The sequence below is a fragment of the Emydura macquarii genome, unplaced genomic scaffold (assembly GCF_026122565.2).
Source record: "Emydura macquarii macquarii isolate MOO-44397 ecotype Brisbane River unplaced genomic scaffold, CSIRO-AGI_Emac_v2 contig_3114, whole genome shotgun sequence".
NCBI lineage: Eukaryota > Metazoa > Chordata > Testudines > Chelidae > Emydura > Emydura macquarii.
In genome coordinates this window covers 1829281-1851792 of record NW_027133251.1, presented here as the reverse complement: position 1 = coordinate 1851792, position 22512 = coordinate 1829281, and the positions used below count along the sequence as shown (strand labels likewise).

Below are 22512 nucleotides of genomic sequence, written 5' to 3'. Positions count from 1 at the left end.
ATGCAAACAAATGAACTCGTGGTTGAACAATTGATTCACTATAGACATTTGAAATTCACTAGGAAATAATGCTGAAGAATCAATAATACTGAACTCTCAGTTTTCTTCCAAAGGAAGAGACAGCAGAACTTATATACAAGTTCTTCTTGGAACTTCTGCCTGCCCCAGTTTTGCAGGGGCCTGCTCACAGCACATAAAGTGACCCTGATACCTATAGTATGTGTCAACATTCCTCACATGAAGACAGCTTTGAACGACCATTACTGTAGCATCCTATGGACTTCCTTCACTTGTACTTGTCCGGTGGATGGTTATGAAGGCTGCCGTGACCTGCAATCTAGCATGTTTGCATCTGTTGAACCAGGGCACCATATACTGGAGGTTTGCCAGCATGGAATGCAAATTCTGACCACTATGAGATAAAACTTCAGCAATACTAAGATGACCTGTGAAAACATCCCGTGGGCAGAATTATGCCTATCTCAAATGGATGAGCAGAGAGAGCCAGTTCGCTCAGCTGGGAAAGAAGCTCCATTTGGTAGTTTCTTGCTTCGATAATTAACATCTATGGCAAGGTAGGCAGAAGAGATAGATTGTAACTCACCTCAGCTGAAGAATATCCTGAAGAGGAATATCTGGACATGTCAAAGTCATCATCGCTGTAGGGAAGACAAGATACAGCAAGGAGAAGGAAACAGTTAAAGGGACCTGTTATCTCTTCAGTATCCTGCCTCTCTATATTTTGTACATCTTGTGACTCTCAACTCCATGCACAGAAAAGTTGATGTTCATATATATATATATAAAACAGCTCTCATCAATGGATCTTAAAGTATTCCACCGCCCCAGTTCTAAAAAACCTGAACATGAATATTTGCATACCCATTTTACATCTATGAAGACAGGAAGACAAATTAAGAGACTTACTCAAGGTCACAACAGGTTGATAGAAGAACTAGCACGAGTACTGCAAGCAGGGGTCTGGGAGATCAGGACTCCTGAGTTTCAAGACTACACTCTTTGCATGAAACAATGCAAGATACTGATATACAATCTTACCGTTAATTAACACTTTTCATACCTGTCTGTATCCAGGGCTACCAATGGCTTTTCATCTGGACTCTGATCTAATGATGAATAGCCTTTATTGGGAACAACCAGCCTGAAAGAAGTAAATTTTTCCATTAAGCACAAAATTAATCTCAGAACCATTTAACACTTGAGACAAAGTCATAATCTAGCTAGGTTATCAGAGAGAACCTTCTTTCTAATTCCATAGAATGACCTTTTCTTTGAACAAGCCTGTCTTTTTCAGGAAGTCATTTAGGTTGATTGTGGTAGAAAAATTAATTTATATGCCAGCCAGCCACGTTTTACAATTAAATGGAACCAAGTTTTGTTTCTGGTTAGCTGTCAGGCCCGTTTTAACAGGATGAATGAGCTAGTTATGCCTTGGAAGTGCCCGTCTCCCTCACAGAGAGACATAGCTGGTATTTTCTAGTGTTTCAGTCTGCTGGACGTGTTCTGCTAGAACTGCTTGTGATGTATGGTATGTGAGGTATGGCTTTTTGGGAGTAGTAAAAGGATTACATTGGCCAATAAGCAAATGTAATGAGGAGCCTTCAGAAGGCAGAGACTGTGAATACCTCTAATATTCAGAATGTGTGAATCTCGGCCTTATGGAGCTTAGCCCTTGCACATCCCCAAGCAGAGATGTTTACATGAGGAAATCATTAGCTAAAACCCAAGAGATTTACCATGCCATTCATAGAACTAAATCTGCTAGGAGTTTAAGAGTTCTCATACCAACATTCAGAAAGCGTGCTTTAGATTTAGCCAGGTGAGAAATGTGTCTGGAGAGCTGACTCTAGAAACACATTTCAAGATTATACTTCTCCTTAGACATCTATTCTTCAGACTGTGGCTCAAACTGCACATGCATCTGCAGGGCCTCACATGACCCTCGCAAAGGATCCAGCCTCTACCCAACATGCAGAAACCAGAGCCAAAAGTACTGAGCAAACAGACCCACATGATGGGATCTGCTGTGATCAGTTTCCCAGCCATCCTTTTCCTTGTAGGCATGAACCAAACCAGTGCATGGAGGGGTGTGTGTGTGTGTGTGTGTGTGGATGGCGGGAAGCCCTTGGCCCTCCCAGCAGTCAAGAAGGGATGGAAGAGAAAAGAGAGCAAAGATTCTGTGTCACGAGATTTCATCAGTGCATGGTAACATGGTCTGAGGACAATGCCATGATATTGATGCCACATCTTGACATAACACTAGGACACCGTCAGCTTTGTCTGTAGCCCTCTGGCAGATCACAAAGTGTTCTTCAGTTATTAGAGGCTGCACATCCCTGTCCCAGGACGATCATCTGTGCTGTGTGAAGGCGCACTTTCAGAACCACTGACCGTCTCATGCCTGTTTCAGATGGGGATGGGGCAGGGGGCATGTGCTTCACTTTAAGCATGTACTTACGGGTATGTCTACACTGCAGTGTAAGCCCAGGGTTAGGAGAACTTGAGTTAGCAGACCCTAAGTTTGTGAAACTAGGGCTTGAGTGTCTACATTCATTTGTAACACCAGGTTAGGAATTGTTGAACCCTGGGACCCAACCTGGGGCTCCAGCACCTATATTGCATTATGCGGGCCTGAGTCCAACCATCCATATCTCAGACTCCCTGGCCCTCTCCCAAAATGTGGCCTCTCTAGCCCTTTGTGGTGCAATGTGGGAAAACATTGACTTCAGTGTGATTTAAGCCTCTGTTTAAGTACCTTTCCCAAATAGGGATCCTTTCCTGGATCGGAGCCTCAGATTTATTTTTAGTTATCTTAGGCAGATTTAAAAGTGCTCAATCTATCATAGTAGGGTTCCATATGTTTACAATCTGTAATTTTTATAAGCGTTATTTACATAGCGCTAGAAACAGATACAAAGCTGTACAAAGCACAAAACAGGACCACCCATGCCTTGGAGATTTCATAATCCAATTTCGACAAAAACCAACACTGGCCAGCAGTTCAGCAAGATGTACCAGGGACTCCTGGAAAAAACTGGGTTTTAAGGAGTGTTCTGAAGGAGAGCGGGTTCTGATAGACAAATAGAAGGCTGCTCAAAATATTGACAGAAAAACAAACACACAAGCCACTCCTCTTCTGCGTAACTGAACTGCAGAACCTCGGCCTTCATTTAAAAACCACGACATTTCTAGCCAGGCAGTTGAAAATAAAACCTTAAAAAACATGAAGCAAATTAAAACAATGGAGCAATAGCGATGAATGCAGAGGGTAGAAACAGAAATAGAGGTGTGAACCCTCCCCGTTCTTTTCAATGGTGAAACTCAGTGCTTCCTTAAGGGTGTATAAATGAAGACACGTAGGCCTTTAACGACACATTATGGAACTGAAGGATGGAGCCCAATATTAGTTTAATTTTCCTGAAATCTCCAGCTTTCAAGAGTGTGGGAGCTATGGGGTTAATTCAGGGATAAAGAGGATAGTTAATTCCACCAGTGCCAAAAGCCCCAGCTGCAAACCTTCCAGCTTCCCTCCTGGCAATTTTTATAAAGCACATATGGCATTGGAAATACAAAATTCTGCAGCACACTGAAGATTGACAAAGGCAGGGAAGAGTAAAATACATTCAAGTTTCTATGAAAGCGTGCCTGTGGAATCCCACACTGATTCACTTTCTTACTGATTCATTTTCTTACCGAATTAATTAAGAGCCCCCATTTTAAAACAAAATTACTTGGAAGGTGCTGCAGAATTTTCAATCTGCCACACCAGTGAGCTGCAGAAAACAAGGGACCCTGCCCCTGCCACAGAATTTAGGTCCAGTTTCCATAGCATACAAGGGGCCTTTCTACGCCTGAAAAAGAAATGTTGAAAGTAGAAGAAGTGAAGATGTTTGGGGCAGTAACTGAGCCTTCAATCACCAGCAAAGAAAAAAAAAAAAGAAACCGAAAAAAAAAAGAAAAAAAAACCCCAATCAGCAAAGAATCTCTCATCAGATGGATGTGTAACATATAGAGAGGATCCAACCTACAGGTTCCATTCCATTTAATATACGAACTATACAACGTCTCATCTACCAATAAGCATCCTCACTGGTGTTCCCACTCATTAATGCTCACGGAGTGAGATTCTACTGTACTGGACCTTGGACAGACAAAACAAAACGGGATCCCAGAAAACATACAATCATGAACTTTTTTTTTAGTTTACTAGTGCCTGTAACACAAATTAAATATTGATGAGTTCCAGAGGGGTAGCCATGTTCGTCTGTTTTTAGTAAAACAACGAGAGTTCTGTGGCACCTTAAAGACTAACAAATTTATTTGGACATAAGCTTTCGTGGGCAGAAACCCACTTCGTCAGACGCAATATTGTCAGTTATCCGTGAGCAGCTCTGAGAAAGTTTGGTCATGCTGTTTAGAGTCCATAGGAAATATATATCAAAACGCATACAGATGGCTGTTCACAGTCCTTTGTTAAGTCAACACGTATTTAGAAGTGTGTGTATTCAAAAAGAGTAGCTAAATTACTGGGATAAAACCAGCAAAATCAGAGATAAGCCCTAAATCAGTGCGGTGTTATGTGAAGCGGTCGTGTACAATCCACCATTCGTAGGATTATATGGTGTTTTGGATTACCAGGAATATTTCAGTCAATCAGACTGAACCCCCAATTTAATCCTGCTTTCAATAAAAATCAGCAAGTCTGCCAGGCTCTCTCTGCTGCTCTCCAGACTGTACCTTGACTATTCCTGGGCCCAGTTGCCTCCATACCTCCCCAGTGAATTGGGCACAGTGCAGAACACCGAGTCTGTGGCCTGTAAGATCCCGAGAGAGCCGTTATTACTGTTCTGTGAAGTCAGCTCAGCATAATGCAAACAGGAACTAAGACAGCCCCAGCCCCAAGGTAAGCACACGGGGATGGTGATGCACTGAATACTTCCACGCTACAACATCCTCTACCTTGTTCGTGCCATCACGTTGTTCTTCTTGGGCTGCTGATTAACTGGGCTTCCCAAGTTGCCGTTCTTCAGGGACCCCTTACGAGCCAACTCCCTCTGCTTCTCTGTACAAGGAATACAAAGGGGAAACCAAAGTTAGTGATGTTATTTTCCTGGCTATCATGCAGCCTCTGACACTGAATTTTGAGCTGGTGAAGGGTGTGGCAAGGATTAAGAGCCAGAGAGACTGAAGTTCTTGATCTCCAAAGCAGGTACAGCACAAGGACAGTGCCAGCTCTGTCCCCATTCCCCTCATTTCCCGAAAATGCCTCCTGCCTTACTCTGGTGTGTGTGTGTGTGTGTGGGGGGGGGGGGTAGGGAAAGGGGCAGCTAGCCCATGAAATCTTTGACTCTGTTGGGACTGTCAGGAAGAGATCCAAGTAGGCACTCTCAGAAGCTGAGGATGGAAAAGAGTCTGTCACCAATGCAGGACATTGTGCATGAACAGTTTTTCGAGCTTGGTCCAGTCTAGTTTTTGACCACTTCTCTGGGAGACAATTCCATAACCTTATCGTTTCCAGTGCAGGAAGTGTTATTACCCTTCCAAACGCCTCCTTCCCTTTAAGTTCTGTCCTGCTTATTATCTGTCTGCAGGTGTGTGTGTTCACGTTTTACCGCACATTGAATCTCATTGTTCTTTTCTGGCCGTGTCCCACATTTCTCTAGATACTTCTATAAATGTCAACCCTTTGAGCGTTGTGCATTGTTTTAAAAAAGAACTCAGTTTCTCATTTTTCAGAACATGTTCAAGTTGTTAATGAGACTTAACCTTAAAAATGTGACAGTCTGAGGATTTTATGGTATTATAGGTGCGGATCAAAATCGGCTTTAATTAAGGAGAGACTATGACCCCATTCCCTAATAAACTGCTCACCTACTGAGGTAGGACTAGAATCCAGCTCCACAAACTCCAAAAACTTGCAGCTCCGAAAACTGAGTCTTTTATTATCATCGTCAGTTATCATCACTGAAGGGATGCAGCTTCATTGCAGAATGAATGCCACCTGGCTCAATCTCTAGCTGGGTCCTTATGTGTTATTTCTATTGCAGCACTGACCAGAGACTCCAAGAAGAATGGAAGCTCGTTATGAAGGTGACTGTACAGCCATATAGAAAGACATGATTTCAGCCCAAACAAGCTAATAATCTAATATAAGAGAAAAGACAACAAGTAGGTGCAACAAACAAGAGGGGGGAAAATGTGGAAAAGAAAATCAAGATAAACGTAGAGGGGAAAAGTCAGCTAAAAGGCAGTTCTGCTTTCAGTAATAGAAGGACCTTATGTTTAAAGGGGCAACCAGCCAACAGAGGTGCTTAGATACTATGGTGATGGGCTCTGTATAAGACTCTATATAGAACAGAACATATATAAGCAGTGCACTATTCTGACCCCACTGATGTCAAAGGTTAATAAACTACTATTGACATCTGTAGGAACAGGATTGAACCCATAATTCTCTCTGCTATGAGCTATAGGGAGGCAGACATTGGACAGCAGTCAACAATTCCAATCAGGGTGATTTTTCATGATGTTGTAACTTAAACACAGACTGGTCATTTGATCTTTGGAATAAATCTGATATATCTCAGGTCAAATGAATTTTCCTTGCCAAAGACAAAGGGGGATACAACAGAGCGTTATGGTAGAAGTAGGTTGCACAACTTTTAGTGTGGAAAGGCAACTGCCTCTTTGTAATGTAACAGAGGCCTCGGAGGCATGACCTTCGCCTGCTCGTAGCAGGCGTGGATGCAGGCAGTGATCCAGGATGAAATCCTCTGGGATGATACTAGCAGTCCTTTCATCCATTTGGCAATCACAGCTGTGTAGAGCTGCAGAAAGGCTTAGTCCTGTCGACGTAGAAAGTCACAGATCATCTGACATCTAGAGTATGAAGACTTTCCTCACTAGAGTTGTGGGGCTTTGGGAAAAAGACTGGCAGGAAAATAGCCTGATTGACATGAAACTGAGATATCACCTTTGGCAGGAAGGCTGGGTGACGGCACAGCTGGACCTTATCCTTGTAGAACACTGTGTAACGGGGTTCAGAAGTCAGGGCCTTGATCTCTTAAGACTCGCCTTGCTGAAGTGATCGCCACCAAGACGACGACTTTCCATGATAGATGTAGAAGAGAGCAAGACACCAAGGGCTCAAAAGGAGGCCCAGTGAGTCTTGATAGGAACAGGTTGAGATCCCCCGGAGGAATCGGGTCTTGTACCAGTGGGAAGAGCCTCTCCAGGCCCTTGAGGAATCTGGCTGTCATCTCATGTGAGAAGACTGATCTGCCCTGAATAGGAGGATGAAAGGCCGATATGGCTGCCAGGTGTACCTTAACTGATGATAATGCCAAACCTTGTTGTTTTAATTGGAGCAGATATTCCAAAATGGATTGAACAGATGACTTAGCCGGGGAAAGATTCTGCTCAGATGCCCAGCAGGTGAAGCGTTTCCACTTGGCCTTCTTGGTGGCGATTACTTCAGCAAGGGTTTTCTGCTTTCTAGCAGGACCTGCTGAACTTAGGTGGAGCAGGCCCGTTCCTCAAAGCTTAGCCATGCAGCATCTACGCCGTCAGGTGCATGGAGATTAGGTTCGGATGTCGCAGTCAATTGTGGTCTTGTGAGATCAGGTCTGGTCGGTTTGGGAGGGCCCTAGGTTGGTGGGGGGGAAGTCCTAATAAGTCTAGCAACATGCTGAACCAGTGCTGACGAGGCCATGCTGAAGCTATTAGGATGACTTGCGCTCGGTCCCTCTTGATCCTTGTGAGGACCTTGTGAATGAGGGGAATTGGTGAAAAGGCGTACATCAGATCCCCTGACCAGTGTTGGCTGCAGGGCTGTGAAGGGGACCCCCTTTGACACATAATGCGGGTTCGACCACCATGCTAGAGAGGTAAGTATTGGTAGAGGGATTGTGAGGACCATGTTCAAATGGTGCCTGGCTGGGGATTAACTGATGCCAGCCATATCTGCAGAGGTCTGAGGTGTAACCTTGTGCGCTGGACCACGTAGGTGCTTGCTGCCATGTGCCCTAATCACCTGAGCACACTTGTGCCATGATGAAGGGGTGAGCTGTGACATGGAATGTAAGCTCTGATATGGCCATGAATCTGGCCTCGGGTAGGAATGCTCTGGCTTGGGTGGAATCGAGGACTGCCCCAATGAACTCTATCCTCTGTATGGGACCAATGTTGATTTTTCCTTGTTTATCAACAGGCCCAGCTCTTGACAGGTGGCACGTACAACAACGATGCTGAGTTGGACTTGTGCTTTCGAGTGACCATTGATGAGCCAGTCATCAAGGTATGGGCAGACCAATATGCCCTGTCGTCTGAGGTAGGCCGTGACCACTGCCATGCATTTTGTGAACACCCGTGGCGCTGCTGATAGGCCAAAGGGAAGTACTGTGAACTGGTAGTGCTTCTTCCCAACTACAAACTGTAGGAATCTTCTGTGGCCTCAAAAGATAGAAATATGGAATTATATGTCCTTTAAGTCGAGGGCGGCATACCAGTCACCAGGATCCAGGGGATGATGGAGGCCTGACAGACCATGTGAAACTTTAACTTCTTGAGATACTTGTTGAGGCTATGCAAGTCCAGAATGGGTCACAAGCCCCCTTTGGCCTCTGGGATCAGAAAGTGGTGGGGGAAGAACCTTTTCCCTCTCTGCTCTCAGGGAACTTCCTCTACGGCCCCCACCCGTAGGAGGGCTTGCACCTCCTGGATGAGAAGTTGCTTGTGAGAAAGGTCCCTGAAGAGAGACGGAGATGGGGGGGTGGGAAGGTGGGAGTGAAAATAACTGGAGGCTGTACCAGATTGCTATGGTACTAAACATCCATTGGACCGATGCTATAGCAGTCCAGGCCGGGAAGAAGGGTGCAAGATAGTCCAATAATAAAGGGGAGGCTGGATCCTGGGTAAAGGCTGGGTCACTCCTGGGTGCATCTTCAAAAGGCCTGCCTACCCTCAGAGGGGTAGTGGCTTGAGCCTGATTGAGAGGTGGCAGCAGGAGCCTGACCCTGGGGTCTCTTATAACTCCTATTTTTCTTTCTGTAGGGCTTGCTTCTGGACTGGCCCCCAAATCTCTGAGGCTGTTGGGGCCTGAAGTGTCTTCTAGTGGTTGATGGGGTGTAGAGACCCAAAGAACAGAGTGTGGCTCTGGAGTCCTTTAAACCATTCAGCCTTTCATCCCTTTGTTCTGTGAACGGGGCTGCACTATCAAATGGGAGGTCCTGAATTGATTGTTGGACTTCCGAGGCTAGGCTGGATGACAGAAGCCATGAGGCTCTTCTCATCAAGACAGCCAACGCCATTGTCCTAGCCACTGAATCGGCTGCAACAGCTGCCTTGAGAGAGGCTTGGGCTACTGCATTGCCTTCCTCCAATATAGCCTCAAAGTCCTGTTTCGAGTCCTAAGCCAGAGAGTCTGTGAACTTGGCCATGGAGTGCCAGATGTTATAATCATCTCTCCAACAGAGCTTGCTGTTTAAAAAAAATTTAAAAAGCTTCTGCAGCAGAAACCCAAGAGAACAACAGAAACTGCAGGACTGGGGAAGCCAAAACAACACAGGGCTGTTCTTCAGCTTTTTCTGAGATGTCACAAACAATCTAGCATAAGGACAGAATAATGATGAAATCCCATCCAAACCCGGGGCTATCTTGGAAGCCATTACCTAGTGTTTGAAATAAGTCATTTAGCTTCTACTTTACTTATCTGTCATCACCTTTTTTATTTAAATTGCATTAACTGTAAACATTTACAGCAATAAGGTTTATTGTCCCGTTTCCAAAAAGTGGCTCTGGAAGACAAGATATCTGCAATATGAACACACACATTACATAAGCAGAGGAGTACGGCTTTGCTCAATCCCATGTTCATGCCACACCTACGTACTTCTGCAGAAAAGCATAATGGGCAAGCGTAAGCGGAGGGGGTGTGAAGTAGTCTGCTTGAGCCAATTAACGTTGAGGGACAGTCTGCTGAGGATGCCCAAGTAGGATTGTGACGCTCCCATCTCATCTTTAATAGATTATGTGGTGTTCAGGGAAATCCACTAAGCTCCACACTTGAGTGGATGCAAGTAGCAGTTTTGTTTCCGTTTTGGCAGATGGATCAGTGAACATAGACCGTGACATGTTTCCAGCCCAGTGCACAGAGGAACTTAGCTGCACCACTTTCATTTACGTTAATCACTGACATTATACAGGAAGAAAAATACATGAGGCAGTGTGTGCAAAAGGAGGGGGAGGGGAGGAAGGGAGCGTGCTTCCTGCAATGCTGCAGAGCAGGTCTAAACTGCCCTGGGAAAGGGAAAGCTAAAACACTGGTTGTAGAACAGGGCCTGCCACATCACCACATTAGCTCTTGCTTTTTCTCCTTTCTTTACTGCTTTATTTGGTTTCTTCAGTCTCTGCAGCATTTTATTCTTATTCACGACACATGATATTTTATTTAAAAGGGTGGGCTGCACAAACAGTAAGAAAATTGGGTAACTTACGAATATACCGACTACTGCTTTTAAGGGTTTTGTCCTTAAAGCCCTAACACGTGACACTGGTTAGCCAGCTGGTGCACTGAGACTACTGTTTACTATGCTGTCCATAAGAGTGTCACTTTTATATTTTGCTCCCCACCCATCCTCGCCACCTGTGTCATACCCATATGTTGTATCATCTTAAGTTTGGATTGCAAGCTTTGAAACCATCCTATGAGATGTTTGTACAGTGCCTAGCACAATGTGGCCCTGGCCTAAAGGCACTACTGTAGTGCAAATAAATAACAATGCAAACAGCATGGAGAAAAGGAAAAAATCAGTACAATATCCGCTCTCCCCATCCCCTATGATGAAAATCTTCATTTCTTGCTCCAAGGGCTACCCCAGCAAGCACGTTGCTGTGGACAAGACAACCCACCCAGAAGCTCACAGATATAAAACATAAGCTTTAAATGATGTCAAATTAATTTCCTTAGCATAAAGAAGCACAGAAAAACGGGAGTTGCCAAACCTAATCAAAACTGTGGTCCATCTAATCCAGGATCCTGACAGTGACCTTTAGGTATATTATAGTAGCACCCAGAGGTCTCAGTCAAGGTCATAGTAAGAGTTGAACAAATACACAGGAAGATAATACCTGCCCCAAAATGCTTACATCTGGCCAGCTCCTGATGCTTCCAAGGAAGGTGCAAGAAACCACATACTGGACGATGATAGACTAACCTGCCCACAGGAAAGTTTCTATCTAATCCTCATCAATTAGAGGATGGTTTATGTCTTAGAAAATGGAGGGTTTACGTCCCTTTAAAAAAAACAAAAACCACTCACTGGCATAATTGTGGATGTTCTCATTATTCACATAAATATCTACTTTCCTGAATCTAACCAAGCTCACTGCCTCATTGGAATACTGTTGCAATGAGTTCCACCGATTAACTGCACAGTGAGTAAAACAGTATTTTTTTCTGTCATTTTGAAATTGCCTTTTAGTTTTGTTGAATGTTCCCCTGTTCTTGTATTACAAGAGAGGATAAATAAATACAGCATATGATGAAGAACAGTTCTAAGTGAAAATTCCAATTTATAAAGTTGGAGTTAAAAAAACATCCTTAGACCTATTCCCATTGATTTATTTCAGTCTGTTTAAAAAAAAATTTTTTTTTAATGTGCTCCTGCCTTTTTTAAAACGAAAACACTGAACTAATACATGTTTGTGCTTCATTGTCGTCTATAACTAAGTCAGCTTTGCATGTCTTTGCTATGCTTAGTATTCAGTTTGCTTAGCATTCTGCTCAAAAAAGGTGGAGTCTTCTACAGAAGTGTTGCCTTCGCAAACGTTAGGCAAAACATGAAGAGTTTAAGCTGCGTGGACATCAGTCCAGGCTATGCTGAAGAGTAACACTGAACATATTCACAATCCTACCAAATATTACTTCCTCCAAGTCTTACAATACTGACCCTAGCTAGTGGGAGATTACACTCTGCTGTACAGAACAATCCTGCACTGGTTCATAGGATTTGAGGGATGGGGAAAGACAAAGGGAAATTAGTTGCCTGCAACATCATCAGTCGTTTTCTAGCTCTAAGTTCTATGACATGAGATGATCAGAGATTCTTGGCTCTGTGCTGCCCCATTCATAGATGGGAACATTGAGGCATTTGAGGACTGCATGCCCTGAGGAAGTAGAAAACGTCAGTTACACAGGAAATAAAATTCATCTGTCCATTTGCATTTTCCTGAATGATCAACAGAGTCTTGGGTGAGACGGGGAAAAATAGTGAAATGCTGACTACAACTCCTACTTCAAATCTACATGCTAGCATTACCCTCAGTCCTGTAATTCAGCTGAGGGACATTACCATGCATCCAGTCAATAGAAAAATCTTTGCTAATTTTCAGCTCTGACAAAGGGTCTCTCTCAGTCAGGACTGTGTCATATCTTGGACAGACTCCAGGGTACATTTTATCCTACAATGTGCACATCAGTAAGAGCTTTGCATATGCACCAAATATGTGCATGGCAAGAGGAATAAACCAGTCCCTCTGATTTGTAGCAGCACTAATCAGAATGGTAAATTGTAAGGACTGCTTTTTTCTGACGCGGTCTGGAAAAGATATTGGAACCACGCAAGTGTCATTCCCATCATAAGACTGGGCCTTTACATGTTAGAAGGTGACATAGAAATACGGCCGTCACTGAAGAGGAATATTAGAAATGAAGATAACCTGTCTGTGAGCAGGTAGCTCTGCTCCAGACACTTGGGGGATATGGATTAAAGTTCATATGCAGCAAAATACAATCTTAATTACCCAAAAACATTACCTGAAACATGGTTATGTTCACACCCCTTCAGTGCCGTTGTTTAGATAAGAGGCTTCAGATAAACAAGGTTTAGATAACTGAGCCATCCAACTTCCAAAATGGGTCCGTCGGCTCACTATTTTTTAGCGAAAGCCCCATTGTTTCCCTGACCTACCAAGACACATGTGATTGTGAGAACTGACCAGTAGGAGTACATTTATAAATCTACACTCAAAGGTCCTTGTTGGACCAAGGTTTTATGCATCCAGATTTCTTCAGAAAAAGTCAACTACATTTCCTTATGCCCTGCTGAGCTCTGGCTGCTCTTTCGTCCCCTTGGGACTGCTGACAGCTGGTATAGCCAGAAGCAGGCTTCAGGCTCCTATCAGCTAACCACGGGGCCTGCCAGTCATAGAGTTGGCCTGTGACCTGGGGAGCACAGACACCTTAACTTCTAATGAAAAACCTACTGCAACAAGAAATGTATTATTTAAATACACAGTGCTACAGAGCGAATCCTTGATTAACCAATGGACCAAGAGTTCTCTCCTCCAAAATGCTGACCTGGAGGGGTTTCAGAAAGGTCTTTTCACCACCAGCCTGATAATACTGTTCTCTATTTCCCTTCAACTTTCAGCCAATGGGAAGAGATCAATCCCATTCGGAATGATAGCTATTTTTAGTCCTCTGATGATAAGTTCATTTACCTGTGTGAAATCCAGGAGGTTAAGACTAAGCCACAAGGTTCACATAGGGAAGTAAAATTCCCCAAAGCTGGGGGTGTTTAGCTCTTATAAATATGCACAGGTTTTTTTGCATTCCACGAGAGCAGAACATCTGGTGAAGGAAGCCTGTGGTTACCAACGCTAAGGAATAAAAGAAGAAAAACTAATATTTAGCATCTATATCTATCTAAATAGCATTTTGCATTTTCACAACACTGTAGAAGCCTGAACTAATCCTCACCATCCTTGTGAGTCTAGAATCCACATTTTACTGATGGGAAACCAGTTAACTGATTTCCCCAAGGCCACATAATGCATCTGTGGCAGCACTGGGATTAGAATTGAGGGACTCTTGGCTCCCAGTTCTGCGCTTGCTCCAAGAAGGGACTTCTGGCTGTGTTACGTGTCAGAGCTAACTTAGTAACCATTATGTTTAGAAGGGTTCTCTGACTGCCTAACAGTAGATAGCCATTATATCCCTACACTTTACTCTGCAACATCTATCTGCTTGAATTCCATACAGGCCCAGCATCACCTTAGTATGTAGGCACCACTAATGCTAATTCCTATGAAACCCAGGGACCCTTGCTGGAAGTCATTCTCCTCTATTTTTCCTCTTAGATGTTTAGCTAAGATTTTTATTTTTAGTAACTGAGTATGTCTGCACTGCAGTTAGGCACCCACGGCTGGCCTGGGCCAGCTGACTCGGGCTGAAGGGGCTCAGGCTAAGGGGCTGTTTAATTGCAGTGTAGATGTTTGGGCTTGGGCTGGAGCCCAGGCTCTAGGACCCTGCAAGGTGGGCCAACTGCGGATGTCTAGTTGCAGTGTAGACATACCCTGGGTGTCACACGGTAGCTGCCCCCTTAAGAAGAGATGGGCCTCAGTCCACCTGGGACAAGCTTAACTCACCTCTCCAGGTGGGGAGGAGGAAGGTCATGTGACTGATGGGCCAGGTGACCCAATGAGGCCTGCTGTAGATAAGGAAGAGGCCTGGAGAGAGAAGGGATGGCAGGTGGGTGTTGGCAGATGCCTGAAGAAAGTCAGAAGGCTCATATAGGGCCCCGTGTCAGCAGGGAGAAGGTCTGTTGACAAGGCCAAATTCCAGGCAAGACGTGCTGGGAGAGCAGGAAGATGGACCCTTGGGAAAGAGGGGCTGTGTCCAGCTTGGAACTGGGGTGAAAGAAAGGAACTTTAAAGAGAGAATAGACCGTTAGGGGTAAGGGGCTGGGCCCATCTGAAACTGGGGTGAACTCTCTGCAGGTTTGAGTTGTTTTGAAAGACTGTGTGTAGGATTTCATAAATAGGACCCCAGAATGTTGGAACCAGTGGTCAGCTGGGTGAAGCTGGTGAGAAGTATTCTCCAGGAGGGGAATGTTTTAAAATGAGATGGACTGGGTGAGATCCTGAGGAGTGCTGTGAGAAGAAGCGAGTTAGAAAGTTTTGAAGATTTACATTCTCACGTGCACAGCCCCAAATGAAAACAGTTTCAGTTTATAACCCGACCTCTGCAGATCGTTAATCCCCGATTTAGAGTCTCGCTCTGCTCTTGACATATTTTAAAAGTGAACAAAAACTGCGATTTCATCTGGAAACAATTCTTGCCAGTGCACACTCATCATTTTCAACTCAAAGTTAAAGGTTACGGACAGACCCAACTGCCTAGCCTGGCTCTGTTATAGTGTATCAGATAAAAAGGCACACTAACTATGGATCACAGCAGCTCTCTCTTCACTTAAAGTGCCATGAACACTAATGGTGTAATAGTAATCTATCAGTTATATAGATTTTACAATAGTATGTGCATCACAGTTGTTATACAGTAGGTCCTGATGGTCTATAAAGAAGCTGTAAGGTTCAGCAATGCATGCAGCGAAGTTTAATTTGGTGTCTATTTTATTAGGACAAGTGATACACATGAAGAAAAACCCTGCTTACCTTAAAGGTGTTAAGAGACATCCAGAGCTTTCAGCTGTATAGCAGCCACTGATAGCAAGAATGTTTGAATGGCGCTTTGGGTAACTAGGTTTGCACTGTATTCACATTCAACCAATCTTACATACTTGTACGAGGCTAAACATGTGCGCTAAGTGACCACTATAAGTGCAAAAAAGTTTGTATTTCATTTACGTTAGATTACGGCTGTGAGAAAATTTAATTTGCTGGCTAGTAGGCACCACTGCTGTCAGGAATAGCTGAACTACTCAAGTATTCTTAGATGGCCCTCTAGTAGCTAAAGCAAAGAGAGGATAAACGCTCAAATACTACTGACAACTAATGAAGAGTCCCCTTTGCCTCAAGTGATTCTATTGGAGCAGAACTTTGGACCTACTATTGCCCAGACAGTATGCGGGCGTTTCAGCTGACAATCATGGATGTGTTCATGGCCTCTCATATAAAATACAAAATATTCACTGCATTGAGTTTTACCTCCAATAGTAAAGAGTGAGAACGCCATCTTCAACTCAAAGTTCCACATCAGCTATTGATTTGTGTTCCACAACCCTCAGCATTAAACAACAGTGTTTTGTACTTAATAAAATGAAGGGAGATGGAGTAATCCAACTAGAAGTGATTAGCATGCATTCCAGCTGAACGGATGCTCTTCACTTTTCAATCCCCTGACAACTAACTACTGGAGATAGCAAATTGCCTGGGGCTTTAACACCTTCTGTATTTTTCCTGGGCAAGGAAAAGATTGTTGCTTAGCTTTACTGTGCAGCCCTAAAGACATTTTGCTAGCTGGACCAGAGCTGATAGAACATCTTTTCACAAGATGGATTGTCTGTTTATTGTGAATCTTTGGCAGGATAGCAGGATGTGCAGTACCTGGGATATATGTTACTGCTATTCTGTTTAGCAGACTGAATTTCAGGTACTTTGGAACAGTGGCAACTCAGCAGTACAAAGACTTAAAGCACAGTAAACCTATTCCTTTAATAGGATTACCCATTTGATCTCTTCATTTGAGAGGTTTTCATTGTCTGTAACTTTGACAAACAGACTCAGGGTCCCATTCAGTTTAATGGATTCACACGATGGTACAGACTGATGCAGGGTCAAGGACTCTTGGCAAGCCTTTCTTTAAGGCTGTTCTCGCCCTTATCATTGCATGGTCCGTTGCTGTAGGAAGGTGATGGAAGTGGCAGCAGTGGGTGGCATGGCAACACACAGCGATGGAGAAGGCAACAGCCAGATATTTGGGGCTTAGTGATCCACAGGGAGAGCTGAGGTCAATTTCACTGGGTCATGGCACCCCACAAGGGCAGCTGAGAATAGAATCATAGAAGTGTAGGACTGGAAGGGACCTCAATAGGTCATCTAGTCCACTCCCCTGCACTCAAGGCAGAACTAAGTCATACAATTCCTGACAGGTGTTTGTCTAACCTGTTCTTAAAAAACTCCAACGATGGAGATTCCAAAACTGCCCTAGGCAAGCTGTTCAAGTGCTTAACTTCCTTTAATTAAACTTCCTAATGTCCAACCTAAACCTCCCTTGCCGCAATTTAAGCCAATTGCTTCTTGTCCTATCCCCAGAGGCTAAGGAGAACAATTTTTCACTCTCCTCCTTGTAACAACTGTTGGGATCCCCTCTAAGATCTTTTCCACTCGGCTTAACCAGAACACCTCGTCCATCTCTGGGAGAACATTTCATTCAGTCCTCGGTGATCCAAAACACTCAGTTCGACTCTGAATTTCATGACTCAGTTTCCTTTATTTGGCAGACAGCAAAGCTATGCTCAGTTGATTAGACTCGAGGGTTGGGGGTGGGTACAGGGCATACCACATATCCAAAGTTACATAGACAACCTCTTCCTTTATATACATTTACACACGACATTGCATTTGCTATACATTGCGTTTTTGGATTGGCTTAGTTACTTTGCAGGAACCAATCCCTGTACAGCATGTTCTGTTCATGTGCTGGTCACGTGGAACCTGATCTTTACATTCCAGGTTTATCTTGTCTGTTGTCCCTAGCATCAGTATGTTGCTGCTTATCTTAGCTAGCACAGACATTCTGACTCCAGCATACTGTTTGTCAAGCCCCTATCTACAACTTAACCTTCCATTCTTTGGAATAAATGAATTCTTTGCATCAGTCTTCATGGTTGAGGATGTGAAGGAGATTCCCAAATGAGAGCCATTCTTTTTAGGTGACAAATCTGAGGAACTGTCCCAGACTGAGGTGGCATTTGGGGAGGTTTTGGAACAAATTGATAAATTAAACAGTAATGAGTCACCAGGACCAGAAGGTATCCACCCAAGACTTCTGAAGGAACTCAAATGTGAAATTGCAGAACCACTAACTGTGGTATGTAACCCATCATTTAAATCAGCTTCTGGACCACATTACTGGAGGATAGCTAATGTGATGCCAATTTTTTTAAAAAATGTTAAAGATCTTCTGGAGAAAGTGTTGGTCCTGGAGTTCCAGGATTTCAGGTGTTTTCTGTAAATCACATGAGTCTCACAGACATACAGGAGAGTTGAGATTAACACAGCTTTGTAGACTAAAAGTGTTCTGATGTCACGGTCATTGAACACTCGGTCTGCCAAAGACAAGGCTGGCACAGCGAATTCTGTGCTGAATCTCAATGTCTATGTTTGCCCTCTGTGAGAGATGGCTACCAAGGTAGGCAAAGTGTTCTACATTTTCCAGTTCCTCTCTGCCAATATCGATCTTCCTTGCTCGATCTGAATATTGACCGGGAGCAGGCTGGTGAAGAACTTTTTTTTGCCGATGTTCAGGGTTAGTTCTAGGCTTTTTTAAGCTTCAGAGAAGCAACTGAGGGCAATTTGTAGCTCCTCCTTTGAGTGTGCCACTACAGCACAATCATCTGCATACCGGAGTTCGCAAATAAATGCAAAGTAATGCAAATTGGAAAACATAATCCCAACTCAACATATATGATGGGCCTAAATTAGCGGTTACCACTCAAGAAAGAGATCTTGGAGTCATCGTGGATAGTTCTCAGAAAACACCCATCAGTGTGCAGCAGCAGTCAATAAAGCTAACAGAACACCAGGAACCAGCAGGAAGGGGATAGATAATAAGACAGAAAATATCATATTGCCTCTTTATAAATCTATGGTACGCCCACATCTTGAATACTGCATGCAGATCTGGTCGTCCCATCTCAAAAAAGACATATTGGAATTGGAAAAGGTACAGAAAAGGGCAACTAAAATGATTAGGGGTATGGAAAAGCTTCCATATGAGGCTAAATTAATAAAACTGGGACTTTTCAGCTGGGAAAAGAGATGACTAAGGGGGGACATGATAAAGGGCTATAAAATCATGACTGGTGTGGAGACAGTAAATAAGGAAGTGTTATTTACTCCTTCTCATAGCACAAGAACTAGGGGTCACCAAATGAAATTAATAGGCAAGAGGTTTAAAACGAACAAAAGGAAGTATTTCTTCATACAACACACAGTCAACCTGTGGAACTCCTTGCCAGAGGATGTTGTGAAGGCTAAGTCTATAAGGGGATTCAAAAAAGAACTAGAGAAGTTAATGGAGGATAGGTCCATCAATGGCTATTAGCCAGGATGGGCAGGGATTGCTGTTTGCCAGAGGCACGGAATGGCCAACGGGATGGATCACTTGATGATCACCTATTCTGTTAATTCCCTCTGAGGCACCTGGCATTGGCCACTGTCAGAAGACAGGATAGTGGACTAGATGGACCATTAGTCTGACCCCGGGTGGCCATTCTTATGTTCTTATTCACCTTCCCAATCATACCCACTAAGAAATGAGGCAAGTTACTTATATCATGCCAGGCTTACAACAATTATTTATTTGAAAACTGTTATCATTTACCTCAGTCTTCTCTTCTCCAGACTAAACAAACCACAGTTTTTCAATCTTTCCTCATAGGTCATGTTTTCTAGATGTTTAATCATTTTTGTTTTTCTCCTCGGGACTTTCTGCAATTTGTCCACATCTTTCCTGAACTGTGGCACCCAGAACTGGACACACTACTCCAGTTGAGGCTTTATCAGCTCGGATTACCGTACAGCCTGGTATGGTACCAGTCTTTTAGGTGTCGCTGGAAACCTCCATTCCACTCTCTTGATATCTTCTAGAGAGCACGAGAGAGACAGTGAGGGCTTGTCTACACTACACAATTAAGTTGACTTAAGTTGTCAATGTACAACCACCCCAGTAATTAAAGCGGTGGGTCATGTCCACATTTGCTCTTTCTGTAGGCGGTGTGCGCCCTCAACAGGATTGCTTCCACCAACTGCAGTGGGGCACTGTGGGACACTGACAGCTAGTGCCTGACAGCTTCAGCTGTAGGCTCGGGGCTCACAGTTGCCCCCCTGCCCTCCAGCTATCAGCCGGGTGCTGGCTCAGAGCTGGGGCTCCCCAGCCCTGACAACCCGAGCTGTCAGCTGGATGCAGGCTCACAGCTTTGAGTCCTCTCCCGCAGGCTGTGCAGACAGCCTCTGACTGGTTGGATTTCACAGCCTGGAACCTACCAGCTGTGAAATTGACATTCTTGTCAGTTTCACAGCTGCTATTATTTCACATTTTGTCTGTGGCTACAGCTGTCAGCCCCTGCAGTCTCACAGATGGGAGCCCTGCTGTTGCCTCCCAGTGAGAGATGGTGGTGGGAAGGAGGAAGCCTGAGCCTGGCTGCCTCCCGGTGAGGGATTGAGGGGGGAGGAAGAGAGCCCGAAATCCATCACTGGGAGATGGCAGCAGGGGTGGGGGGACCTGTGAGCCCACATCCTGTTGATCGGTCGGGCTGTCAGTGCCAGGGCTAGGAGGGGCGGGGGAAGCTTCAGTTGGGGCTGACAGCCCACAGCAGATATAAGTCATGCCCGGCTTATGCAGACACTGCATCACCGTAAGCGCTACGTCTCTTGTGGAGTGGAGTTACTATGTTGGCGTAACGGGACACTTACTTCAGCGGAAGCAGCATTGCAGTGTAGACATTGACATAAGTTGGTCGACATAAACTGCCTTACGTCAACCTACCTCTGTAGACCAAGCCTGACAGTTTATCTAGGGCATCCACAGATGACCTGAATACAGTTCCAGAGCACCCAGACTGAAAGAAACTGGCTTTTCTTTAATATACATTTTATTATTTTGATTTGGACAGCTGGCCTTCCTCCCTGAGCAAGAATTCCTTTTTTGCAGAGGAATCAGGGCAAACCGCTGGCTTAGGCTATGCTTACACTACAAGTGGCACAGCTAGGCACAGCAGCTATGCTGCTGTAGTGCAGATACTCGCTACAGCAACAGAAGGGGTGTTTCTGTCACTTGTAGTAAATCCACCCCCTCAAGAGGTGGTAGCTTGCTCAATGGAAGAAGTCTTCTGTCGACCTAGGGGTGACTCTGCTTAACGATGTCTCTCAGGGGTGTGAACTTTTTATGCCCCTGAGTGCCATAGCTAAGCCAACCTAAGTTTTAGAGGTAGACTAGGTCGTAGTTCTTTCTGGGTTTATTCCCCATGCTGCACCCCAGCAAGTGAGCAGCGGGATCAGATGCTAAGGTTTATCCATCGTGTTGTCTGCTGCGAAGGAAAGCATGACTTCATTTCCTTCCCCTTTGCGAGTTCAATCCTATGATCTTGCTTCAGGGGGAGGGGCAAAACTGGACTCAGGGACTGGTCCAAAGACATTACAAGTGATTAGAGTTCTCCCTGTCCTAAAAGATACTGGGCTCATTGTCTCCTCTTCCTCTCAGGGGCTCTATTTTGGAGTCTTAAGGAGTGGAATGGGGTTCAAGAATGAAATCCCAGAAGACTGATGGCTGGCTCTAATCCTCTCTAGCCCTTAGGATCTGTGCAGGTCTGTGTTTCACTCTAGGATATCAGTAGGAAACCCTAGGGTGCGCAAGAGGAAGGTATGACACTCTGAACCTCAAAATAGCACCTTGAAACCCCCATCTTCACCTCTGTCTCACAATTCTATGTTTTGTACACAGTATACCTTGTGAGGTATCATTTTAAAAGTCTTGATCTGTTGAACATTACTATCCTGTTGGACTGTATGCGCTATCATTGTATGTGGTGTTATGAAGCATGGCAATGTGTGTTACTGAAATGTGTGGTGAGGTTGGGAACACCCACAACCAGCCTTTCAGTTACAACAAAGGAGTAGCCATCAATAGCCAGACATAGTTATTGGCTCATCATCACCCAATCCACTATCCCAGAGACTCCTTAGAGAAGGCATGTAGGCAATGGAAACTGCTTGACCAATGGGCAGTGCCTGGCCCCCACATCACAGCAAGGATCTTTCTAGCATCTAGGAGAAGGTATAAAAAGAGAGATGGTGAAATCATCACTTGACCTCTCTCCCCCCATCTCAACACCTGGAAGCACATCTGGAAAACAAAGACTTTGAACTAGGGGACGTTTGGTCCCATGCTGGAAGGTAGTCCCAGCCTGTGCGTTGAGGACTGTAACCTGCTTGTACAATCTGCTATTGTGAGACACTGTTTGATTTAACTCTTGCTTAGACTAAAAGTTGAGGATTTAGAGTGCATGTTTATCTTTTTTAAGGTAATTATCCCTGACCTTTATGGCTACCACTTATAATCACCTAAAATCTCTCTTTCTGTAGTTAATAAACCTGTTTTATATTTTACCTAAAACATGGGGTTTTGATTGAAGTGCTTTGAAAATCTCAGCTCTGGTTACAAAGACTAGTGTGTCCCCCTTCCACATGGAGGGAGTGATGAACTATTTAATGAACTTGCACTGCTCAAGGGGGCCTTGAGCAGGGTAAGACGATACAGTTCTGGGGTGTCGGGTTGGAGAGGGGAATTGGCTGGAGCCTCTCTATTGATGGTTCTCGGAGATCAGTCATGTAACACAGGCCGGTGTGTCCCTGCCTGTGGGTGGCTATGTAAGTGTAGGGCCTATCGGAGGTTTATAGCTTGACATCAGCATCACAGTGTGACAGGTAGCCCAAGCTGGTGCCGTTGAAGGGCTCAATGCCACTCACAGC

At 44.4% G+C, this 22512-nt stretch overlaps 1 protein-coding gene across 5 annotated transcripts in view; it reads right to left on the bottom strand.

Moving 5' to 3' along the window:
* Positions 1 to 22512, bottom strand: part of FAM219A (family with sequence similarity 219 member A) — a 132441-nt gene that overhangs the window by 15037 nt on the left and 94892 nt on the right. For all 5 annotated transcript variants that reach the window (XM_067530889.1, XM_067530890.1, XM_067530891.1 and 2 more), the window contains 3 exons: positions 4981 to 5083; positions 1082 to 1162; positions 605 to 659 (listed from right to left, as the gene is read on the bottom strand). In XM_067530889.1, the coding sequence (XP_067386990.1) occupies positions 605 to 659; positions 1082 to 1162; positions 4981 to 5083 (239 nt within the window). The remainder of the gene's footprint in view (positions 1 to 604; positions 660 to 1081; positions 1163 to 4980; positions 5084 to 22512) is intronic.